Genomic DNA, 11,756 nt, shown 5'->3' with positions numbered 1-11,756 from the left:
GGTCCCGGTTGGTGCTACCAACCGGGACAAAAGGCCCCCTTCCTGGGCAAGCCGCATCGGCCACGTGGAGGCCCATCTGTCCTGGTTGGTGTAAGAACCGGGACTAAAGGTGTTGGGCTTTAGTACCGACCCTTTAGTCCCGGTTGCCGATCCGGGACAAATGGGCCTTATGAACTGGGACAAATGGGCCTTTTTCTACTAGTGTATCTAAGTGGGAGTTCTTAAGTAATATGATTAATTGAACTTTAATTTATCATGAACTTAGTACCTGATAGAATTTTGCATGTCTATGTTGTTGTAGATAAATGGCCTGTGTTGTTGTTCCGTTGAATTTTAATGCGTTCCTAGAGAAAGCTAAGTTGAAAGATGATGGTAGCAGTTACACGGACTGGGTCCGTAACTTGAGGATTATCCTCATTGTTGCACAGAAGAATTACGTCCTGGAAGCACCGCTAGGTGCCAAACTTGCTGCAGGAGCAACGAAAAATGTTATGAACACCTGACAGAGCAAAGCTGATGACTACTAGATAGTTCAGTGTGCCATGCTTTACGGCTTAGAACCAGGACTTCAATGACGTTTTGAACGTCATGGAGCATATGAGATGTTCCAGGAGTTGAAGTTAATATTTCAAGCAAATGCCCAGATTGAGAGATATGAAGTCTCCAATAAGTTCTACAGCTGCAAAATGGAGGAGAATAGTCCTATCAGTGAGCATATACTCAGAACGTCTGGGTACCACAATCACTTGACTCAGCTGGGAGTTAATCTTCCAGTTGATAGTGTCATTGACAGAGTTCTTCAATCACTACCACCAAGCTACAAAAGCTTCATGATGAACTATAATATGCAAGGGATGGATAAGACGATTCTCGAGCTCTTCGCAATGCTAAAGGCCGCAGAGGTAGAAATCAAGAAGGAGCATCAAGTGTTGATGGTCAACAAGACCACTAGTTTCAAGAAAAAGGGTAGAGGGAAGAAGGGGAACTTCAAGAAGAACGGCAAACAAGTTGGTTCTCAAGTGAAGAAGCCCAAGTCTGGACCTAAGCCTGAGACTGAGTGCTTCTACTGCAAAGGGACTGATCACTGGAAGCGGAACTGCCCCAAGTATTTGGCGGAGAAGAAGGATGGCAAAGTGAAAGGTATATTTGATATACATGTTATTGATGTGTACCTTACTAATGCTCGCAGTAGCGCCTGGGTATTTGATACTGTGTGTTGTTGCTAATATTTGCAACTCGAAACAGGGGCTACGGATTAAGCAAAAATTGGCTAAGGACGAGGTGATGATGCGCGTGGGAAATGGTTCCAAAGTCGATGTGATCGCCGTCGGCACGCTACCTCTACATCTACCTTCGGGATTAGTTTTAGACCTGAATAGTTGTTATTTAGTGCCAGCGTTAAGCATGAACATTATATCTGGATCTTGTTTGATGCGAGACGGTTATTCATTTAAATCGGAGAATAATGGTTGTTCTATTTATATGAGTAATATCTTTTATGGTCATGCACCCTTGATGAGTGGTCTGTTTTTACTAAATCTTGATAGTAGTGATACACATATTCATAGTATTGAAGCCGAAAGATGTAGGTTTAATAATGATAGTGCAACTTATTTGTGGCACTGCCATTTAGGTCATATTGGTATAAAGCGCATGAAGAAACTCCATGCTGATGGACTTTTGGAATCACTTGATTATGAATCACTTGATGCTTGTGAACCATGCCTCATGGGCAAGATGACTAAGACTCCGTTCTCCGAAACAATGGAGCGAGCAACGGACTTATGGAAATAATACATACTGATATATGCGGTCTGATGAGTGTTGATGCTCACGGCGGGTATCTTTATTTTCTGACCTTCACAGATGATTTGAGCAAATATAGGTATATCTACTTGATGAAACATAAGTCTGAAACATTTAAAAAGTTCAAAGAATTTCAGAGTGAAGTGGAAAATCATCGTAACAAGAAAATAAAGTTTCTACGATCTGATCGTGGAGGAGAATATTTGAGTTATGAGTTTGGTTTTCATTTGAAACAATGCGGAATAGTTTCTCAACTCACGCCACCTGGAACACTACAGCATAATGGTGTGCCCGAACATCGTAACCGCACTTTATTAGATATGGTGCAATCTATGATGTCTCTTACTGATTTACCGCTATCGTTTTGGGGTTATGCTTTAGAGACGGTTGCATTCACGTTAAATAGGGCACCATCGAAATCCGTTGAGACGACACCTTATGAACTGTGGTTTGGCAAGAAACCCAAGTTGTCGTTTCTTAAAGTTTGGGGCTGCGATGCTTATGTGAAAAAAGCTTCAACCTGATAAGCTTGAACCCAAATCGTAGAAATGTGTCTTCATAGGATACCCAAAAGAGATTGTTGGGTACACCTTCTGTCACAGATCCGAAGGCAAGATATTCGTTTCTAAGAATGGATCCTCTCTAGAGAAGGAGTTTCTCTTGAAAAAGTGAGTGGGAGGAAAGTAGAACTTGATGAGGTAATTGTACCTGCTCCCTTATTGGAAAGTAGTTCATCACAGAAATTAGTTCCAGTGATTCCTACACCAATTAGTGAGGAAGCTAATGATGATGATCATGAATCTTCAAATCAAGTTACTACCGAACCTCGTAGGTCAACCAGAGTAAGATCTGCACCAGAGTGGTACGGTAATCCTATTCTGGAGGTCATGTTACTTGACCATGACGAACCTACGAACTATGAGGAAGCGATGATGAGCCCAGATTCCGCAAAATGGCTTGAGGCCATGAAATCTGAGATGGGATCCATGTATGAGAACAAAGTGTGGACTTTGGTTGACTTTCCGATGATCAGCAAGCCATAGAGAATAAATGGATCTTCAAAAAGAAGACTGACGCTGACGGTAATATTACTGTCTACAAAGCTCGACTTGTTGCGAAAGGTTTTTGACAAGTTCAAGGAGTTGACTACGATGAGACCTTCTCACCCGTAGCGATGCTTAAGTCCGTCCGAATCATGTTAGCAATTGCCACATTTTATGATTATGAAATTTGGCAAATGGATGTCAACACTGCATTCCTTAATGGATATCTTAAAGAAGAGTTGTATATGATGCAACTGGAAGGTTTTGTCGATCCAAAAGGTGCTAACAAAGTGTGCAAGATCCAGCGATCCATTTATGGACTGGTGCAAGCCTCGCGGAGTTGGAATATATGCTTTGATAGTATGATCAAAGCATATGGTTTTATATAGACTTTTGGAGAAGCATGTATTTACAAGAAAGTGAGTGGGAGCTCTGTAGCATTTCTGATATTATATGTGGATGACATATTGCTGATCGGAAATGATACTGAATTTCTAAATAGCATAAAAGGATACTTGAATAAGATTTTTTTCAATGAAAGACCTCAGTGAAGCTGCTTATATATTGGGCATCAAGATCTATAGAGATAGATCAAGACGCTTAATTGGACTTTCACAAAGCACATACCTTGATAAAGTTTTGAAGAAGTTCAAAACGGATCAAGCAAAGAAAGGGTTCTCGCCTGTGTTACAAGGTGTGAAGTTGAGTCAGACTCATTGCCCGACCACTACAGAAGATAGAGAGAAAATGAAAGTCACTCTCTATGCTTCAGCCATAGTTTCTATCATGTATGCAATGCTGTGTACCAGACCTGATGTGTGCCTTGCTATTAGTTTAGCGGGAGGTACCAAAGTAATCCAGGAGTGGATCACTCGACAGCAGTCAAGAACATCCTGAAATACCTGAAAAGGACTAAGGATATGTTTCTCGTTTATGGAGGTGAAAAAGAGTTCGTCATGAACGGTTACGTCGATGCAAGCTTTGACACTGATCCGGATGACTCTAAGTCACAAACCGGATACATATTTTTATTGAATGGTGGAGCTGTCAGTTGGTGCAGTTCCAAGCAGAGCGTCGTGGCGGGATCTACGTGTGAAGCGGAGTACATAGCTGCTTCGGAAGCAGCAAATGAAGGAGTCTGAATGAAAGAGTTCATATCCGATCTAGGTGTCATACCTAGTGCACCGGGTCCAATGAAAATATTTTGTGACAATACTGGTGCAATTGCTTTGGCAAAGGAATCCAGATTTCACAAGAGAACCAAACACATCAAGAGACGCTTCAATTCCATCCGCGATCAAGTCAAGGAGGGAGACATAGAGATTTGCAAGATACATACGGATCTGAATATTGCAGACCCGTTGACTAAGCCTCTCTCACGAGCAAAACATGACCAGCACTAAGACTCCATGGGTGTTAGAATCATTACAATGTAATCTAGATTATTGACTCCAGTGCAAGTGGGAGACTGAAGGAAATATGCCCTAGAGGCAATAATAAAGTTGTTATTTATATTTCCTTATATCATGATAAATGTTTATTATTCATGCTAGAATTGTATTAACCGGAAACTTAGTACATGTGTGAATACATAGACAAACAAAGTGTCACTAGTATGCCTCTACTTGACTAGCTCGTTTATCAAAGATGGTTAAGTTTATTAACCATAGACATGAGTTGTCATTTTATGAACGGGATCACATCATTAGAGAATGATGTGATTGACTTGACCCATCGTTAGCTTAGCACTATGATCGTTTAGTTTATTGCTATTGCTTTCTCCACTACTTCTACATGTTCCTATGGCTATGAGATTATGCAACTCCCGGATACCGGAGGAACACTTAGTGTGCTATTAAACGTCACAACGTAACTGGGTGACTATAAAGATGCTCTACAGGTGTCTTCGATGGTGTTTGTTGAGTTGGCATAGATCAAGATTAGGATTTGTCACTCCGATTGTCGGAGAGGTATCTCTGGGCCATCTTGGTAATGCACATCACTATAAGACTTGCAAGCAATGTGAATAATAAGTTAGTTGCGGGATGTTGCATTACAGAACGAGTAAATAGACTTGCCGATAACGAGATTGAACTAGGTATTGAGATACCGACGATCGAATCTCGGACAAGTAACATACCGATGACAAAGGGAAACAACGTATGTTGTTATGCGGTTTGACCGATAAAGATCTTCGTAGAATATGTAGGAACCAATATCAGTATCCAGGTTCCACTATTGGTTATTGACCAGAAGTGAGTTTCGGTCATGTCTACATAGTTCTCGAACCCGTAGGGTCCCCACGCTTAACGTTCGATGACGATCGGTATTATGATTTTATGTGTTTTGATGTACCGAAGGTAGTTCAGAGTTCCGGATGTGATCACGGACATGACGAGGAGTCTCAAAATGGTCGAGACATAAAGATTGATATATTGGAAGGCTATATTTGGACATCAGAATGGTCCCGGATGAGTTCGGGCATTTACCGGAGTACCGGGAGGTTACCGGAACCCCCCGGGGAGTCAATGGGCCTTATTGGGCCTTAGTGGGAGAGAGGAGGAGGCGGCCAGGTGGAGGGTGCGCCACCCAAGCACAATCTGAATTGGGTGGGGGCCGCCCCCCCCCCCCCTTTTCCTTCCCTCTCTCTCCCTCTTCCTTCTTCTCCTACTCCTACTAGGAAGGGGGGAAACCTACTCCTACTGGGAGTAGGACTCCCCCCCTTGGGCGCGCCCTAGGAGGGTCGACCCTCCCTCCTCCACTCCCTTATATACGGGGGAGGGGGCACCCCATAGACACACAAGTTGACTATTTAGCCGTGTGCGGTACCCCCCTCCATAGAATTCCACCTCGGTCATATCGTTGTAGTGCTTAGGCGAAGCCCTGCGTCGGTAACTTCATCATCACCGTCATCACGCGATCGTGCTGACGAAAGTCTCCCTTAGCCTTAGCTAGATCAAGAGTACGAGGGATGTCACCGAGCTGAACATGTGCAGATCGCGGAGGTGTCGTGCGTTCGGTACTTGACCGGTTGGATCGCGAAGACATTCCACTACATCAACTGCGTTTTAAAACGCTTCCGCTTTCGGTCTACGAGGGTATGTAGACATACTCTCCCCCTCTCATTGCTATGCATCTCCTAGATAGACCTTGCGTGATCGTAGGAATTTTTTTGAAATACTGCGTTCCCCAACATGAAGTGGGGTTTATTCTTTCGTCAGAAGTTGGGTTAGCGAGGTGTGGTCCTATATTGGATTTCCTCGTTCCCACCTCTCCCTTTTCAGGGGGTTGTTGGGTGGCGACCAGACGGCCAATGTTCAAGGCGCTTCACCTTGCTTGGTAAGATGATGATCAAAGTTGGCGCCCTCCTTCGTGCTGGCTATGCTGATGAGTTTGAGGTGGTGATGGTGCGGCCGGTTTGGGGTCCATGGTGGTTGGAGCCCCTCTTTGGCAGTGTTCTTCTCATGTTCATGCTCCTGCACTCTTCGGTGTGTCTCTGCTTGGCGATGTCAAACGACTTCGCCGGTGACACACAAGTGTCGTGGTGTCGCCTCGGCCTCGCACAGCCTTTCGAATGTGTCCCGCAGCACTGGTGGTGTTGCGGCATTATGCAGTCTCCGATACGTGGAGCCTTTCAGTTGCGTCGACGGTACAGTGTCATCGGCTTGTCTGCTTGGCGATGCCGACTTTGCCTCGTACACAGGCGCCGTGATGCCGTGTCGGCCTCATGTGACCTTTCGAATGCACCCCTGACGCAGGTGGTGTTGTGGCGTTGTGCAGTCTCGGTAGCGTAAAGTCTCCGATTGCGCCGATGGTGTAGTGCCATGGCTTGGGCTCGGCTGGCCAATGTCGTTCAACCTCATTGGTGATGCTTTGTGTTGTGTCGGGGTGTGTCTCCTCTCTTTGTTCTCCCTTGTTTATATGTTGTGGTGTGTGTTGTTTTTGCTTTATCTATTCTCCTATGCCCCCTATAATTCTGGTTCACTTGAACCCATCCTGTGAAAGGCTGCGTAGCCTTATAGGCAAATGAATACAATTCAGGTGGGGGAGTGGCCCCCCCCCCCCCGAAAATTCCAAAAAAAGTGCATGACATTCAGATGAAGTTTAGTTTTTTTGTGAATGGCTAGGAAACTCAATACATATGAAGAGAAGTGTTACAGGAAGGATGACTTGGGTACTATGTTTTTTTTCTAAAAAGAGAAATATATTAATATCGTGAAGGTACTAACTACACCCAGCCTCTGCACCACAAGATATCGAAAGACATCAAGGATGCACACAACCGAAACCAAAAATTAAAATGAGAGAAATATACAAACTAAGACCCTGTCGCCGTGATGAAACACTCGCAACAGCAACACTCTAACCACCACCAAACACAACACCTGAACTACAGAAGAGGTTCTCCAAAAGCGACGCCTCGGAGAAGGAAACAATGCACAAGTGTTGTTGTCGGCCGATCAAGGATCTTGAGTTTTCACGCTAGAGAGAGTTCAAGACCCCAAAAACAATGCCTTCGCAAGACCATTGTCAGGTACAACCAATGAAGGCCATATCTTGGGCTTTCACCCTAGAGATTGCGGCTTGGTACTCGAGAAGCACCCCCAAAATGTTGTGGTTGTTTATGGGCTCTAGTGAAATGAAAAAGATAAAGAAATAAATAGTATGAATGTGCTTAGTATGAAAGAGATAAATAAATAGTAGAAGATCATCAGATGGGTTTCATACTAAGGATCTAGTGGTTGTTTATGGGCTCTAGTAAAATGAAAAGAAATATCCTCGGCTGGTTTTCATACTAAGGTTTTACTGGTTCCACTAGAACCCACAAGAAGCCATCACTTTTCGAGGGAACATGAAATGTGACCACAAAGTTCCAAACCTCCATATTCAAAACCTCAATTTATATCGACCCCCCCCCCACCCCACCCGCGGGACCTTCCCCTTGGGGGTAAGCAAAACCACGAGTAATCCAGACCACCACATAAGAAGTCTAGAAAAGGCATGGTGAGATTCGAACGACCCATCTCCATGAGAGCGATGAAGTCCAAATTTTGTGGATGAATGGACAGCTCATACTAATTTCAGGGTACCGCAAAAATTCTCAAACGAGAGGTTTTAGACTCCAGAAGCACCACTTAATTTCAACCAAGCCACATAAAAGAGTCTTTACTATTCACACAAAAAAGAGTCTTTACAACTTGGAAACTCAATATTTCTGAAAAGACGTCTTGGCATATATATGGTGATAAATATTAGATCCAAGATTGATGCCTCAAGACTCTGAATGATAGCATAACCTCATACATTCGATTTACCAAAAAGATACATCAAGGAGGTTGTTCCACTGACATTGAAATTCTTGCCTTTTCTAAATTTTTGGCCTTCATTTTCTCCTAATTGATATGGTAACTAGTTCTTGTCATTCCCATTATTTATATAACAGCCGTTTGTACCATTCTAATTCGCATTCCCAACAGCAGACAACCAATAAGTTCTTCAGTTAAGCTTCTAGTAACTTATAGATTAATCTTCATGATTGTTTTCGCCTTCGGAATCTGTTTGATAGAAGGGTGTCTTGTGAGAAATCCAGAAGATTATGCTGCTGGGAAAGAAAATAAATTTAACAAAGAAATGAGGAAGAAAAGAATCACTGACCGGATCGGACATCGTCACCAACATGTCCTCTGCATTGGATTTGTTTAATTAGCATCCGGTAAATCAGTACCCACCAATATATGTGAAATACTAGAAGTGTGAAACAGAGACTGTTGCAAACATAGTAGTACAAGGACATTATTTTGTTGTCCTTGTCCAGGATCATAGGTACTTCATAACTGAAAAGGACACGAGATCATTGACTTGATCAACAAAATGCGCGACAAAATGTAGTTGAGTAATGCTGCTTCCTAAACAGGTAAAGTAGCACCACATGCCAGAGCAACCTACAAACTGTAGTAGTATATGTTTACCTTGTGCTTCTTAGGACCCAGAAAGGAAAAACAATTAGCCGAAGAAGGATCCACGAAGCCACAAATAGTAGAAATGCTACAATAGCTAGCCACTCACAGCTACTGTACTTGGCCATCTTTCCAATCTCTAGAAATATATCACTTGCATCATGGATGGCTAAAATGACCGAGCCAGCACGAGTTATTCTGTTTGGAAGTGGCAGTAACTTCAAGTTTGGCTATGATGTAGTATCATTATGGTATGGAAGGGCATGCAATTACACTCATGTACATACCTACAAATATAGGACATAACAATCAGAACAACAGTTGCCACATGGTGAGAGATCGAGATGGCGAAGTCCTTGCGTCTTGTTTCCCAGAACAGAAGAGCGAAGACAGAATATATGTAAAATCCGGCGGCATACATGTATACAGCCTTAAGCTTCAGCCTGGAGAAAGTATAAGAAAAAAAGACGATGTTGAAGCCTCTTGGGTGAAAAGCAAAGTTGCAATGAGGAACATAAGAGATAGTTTCTCGCTCTTACTTCATCTTTTGATCAGGCCAGAGCTGCTCACCAGGCCCTACCCAAAAGTATCTTGTATTTGTAAACCATGGCTCGTTGTATGTTACGGACAATGAAAAGAATTCCGCAGAAAGAAAATAGACAAATTTCCACGCTGACTCCTTGAATTTATTGATTTTCTTTCTCGTTTCATCTGTTTCACCAAGCTTATCATGTCCCTTTCCAAATATAAGTCGTCTTGCTAACACCTGCGAAGAGAGCGAGACGAAAGCTATAACATGTGCATGTAGTCGTGATTTGCACCATTCTTGAAATAATGTTGCTCATGGCGTACAACAGTGATATGGCATAATTTAGTATGGCACACCGCCAATTTATGTAACAAGACGAGTACACCGTAACTACGACTAAAACCATGTTACAGATGACATGACAACAAGATGTAGCTTTATTTGGTGAATCAGCCACCTACGTGATTTGAAATCTTTCAAGAATCTCTTCTGGGTCAACGTTGAGACTTGTGACACCTTGAGCCTACACAAAAACTGGCTCATCTCATTCGAGGATACTCCTCCGTTCCACAATTCTCCACCTAATAATAAATGCGCTATTGCTTCTGGCGGTACATTATCGAAATTACTTCCAAAGTTACAAAATATTACTTACCGATGACACCTAGTGATAAAAAACGTTTCACACAGGGAATCCTCGCCTGGGGCGGCCCATGCAGTAGAAACCTTCTATAGTGCGCTCTGCACGATGGGAGAAGACACATCGTGCCTGTTTGGGCCGGCCCATGTTCAGGAGGCCTATGTTTAAAATTTAGTTTTAATTTCGTTTTCCTTTTCATCTTCCCTTTTTTTCTACCTTACATAATTTGGGACAACAAAATAGTTTCGAAAGTTAAAAAGATGAGAATTCCAAAATATTTTATTTAATAATTCATAAATATTTGTGGACTCAGAAAATATTCATGATTTTTAAAAATAAGTTTGTGTATTAAAAAAATGTTAAGGAAAGTGATCAAAATTACGCCAATTCAAAAAATGTTCATGAATTAAAAAATATTCTAAAAATTTATAACTGTTTGATACTTACAAAATAGTTTATTGATTCATAAAATATTCACTGATTCAAAAAATGATCATGCATTTCAAAAAATGTTTGTTAAATCAAAAAAATATTCGTGAATTTCAAAAATTGTTCCACCAATTTTCAAAAAATGTTCATCGATTCTAGAAATGTTGCCTATTCAAGGAAAATATTTTTAAAATGTTCATAATTTTTATTTTTTTGGCAAATAGTATAAAATATTCATGAGTTCAGAAAATGTTTGAAAATCTGTGTAAATGTTCAGAATCTGAAAAAAGATCATGATTTCAGATATGTTCACGAGTTTTAAAAAATGTTTATGATTTTGAAAAATTGTTCACAATTTCAGCAAAATAACAGTGATAGTGTATCTCAGTGATATAGCAAAATATGGTCATTGCCATTGAAGATTATGACATCTTTTTTTTCTCCCGTTCTAATGCACGAGCCGTTTTGCTAGTTTAAACTAAAAACCACGACAAACTTTTTAACTAAAACCAAGATAAGAATTATGCAGCGGTGGGAGTATAGAAAATAAAGATATCCCTGACTGCCCACGAACGAAACGCGTCCTAAACCCGAAGAGCGAAACAGCCAGACAAAACTTACCTCAAAGGCGAATTGATCGAGGAGGAAGCGCAAGGTGGGGAAGAAGGCGACGAGCAGGGGGAGCACGGCGAAGTCACTGTACGCCGGGTAGGCCTCCGCATCCCAGTCCACCGGTACCGAGGAAGAATAGGAGCCCAGGAAGACCTCCACGAGGGACGCCATTACACTTGCAGTTGCAGCGGCAGGAGATGCAAACGCTGGCTGGCTGGTTCTTGGATCCAAGAGTAAGGAGAAGGACTAGTAGGCAGTCAACACTAGCGAGGGGACAAGGAGGTGGAACTTGGCAAGAAGCAGTAGCGAAGTTAGCTGATGAACTGCCGTGCTTTTCTGTAGTATAGGAGGGCACATAAATTAAGTAAGTAATGGCCTACTGGATTGGGTAGGAAGATGAGGACAAGGAGGCCACGCATGAACAGCTACTCGGCCGATCTGACCCTGCTTAAGGCAATCGCGCGATTCCCTCCGAAGAAAAAGGAATAGCGAGATCGCGCTTGCTCAAATAATTAAGCTGCCAACGCCGCGCGTGTCAATGCCACGCCCGTGCATGGATGGCCAGTCGAGCATCGCATGCACATGGCCTGTCGAAGATCGATGCACATGGCCTCCATATTTGTTTTCTGACGAACAACAGTACTCTTGTACCGTACGTATATATTCATATTTTCAGTTTTTTTTATACGATACATATGTACAGGAAAAAGCAATCAAAGCTAACTAAAAATTATTGTGAC

At 42.4% G+C, this 11,756-nt stretch overlaps 1 protein-coding gene across 2 annotated transcripts; it reads right to left on the bottom strand.

Moving 5' to 3' along the window:
- Positions 1-8,081: 8,081 nt before the first annotated feature.
- LOC125556085 (ASC1-like protein 1) lies at positions 8,082-11,480 on the bottom strand. 2 transcript variants are annotated; one of them, XM_048718881.1, is made up of 6 exons: positions 11,026-11,480; positions 9,346-9,572; positions 9,094-9,249; positions 8,819-9,004; positions 8,505-8,683; positions 8,082-8,404 (listed from the first exon to the last, which is right to left on the bottom strand). In XM_048718881.1, exons 1-6 carry the CDS (start codon positions 11,185-11,187, stop codon positions 8,373-8,375), a joined length of 942 nt encoding a protein of 313 aa, XP_048574838.1. In that variant the 5' UTR covers positions 11,188-11,480; the 3' UTR covers positions 8,082-8,372. The 2 variants fall into 2 exon arrangements, with proteins under 2 accessions (XP_048574838.1, XP_048574839.1); XM_048718882.1 differs by having other exon boundaries at positions 8,505-8,533.
- Positions 11,481-11,756: the final 276 nt, after the last annotated feature.

This window comes from Triticum urartu, chromosome 5, assembly GCF_003073215.2.
Source record: "Triticum urartu cultivar G1812 chromosome 5, Tu2.1, whole genome shotgun sequence".
NCBI classification, from domain to species: Eukaryota; Viridiplantae; Streptophyta; class Magnoliopsida; order Poales; family Poaceae; genus Triticum; species Triticum urartu.
Note: the sequence above shows the minus strand (reverse complement) of the source record. Positions and strands in the feature narration are given on the sequence as shown.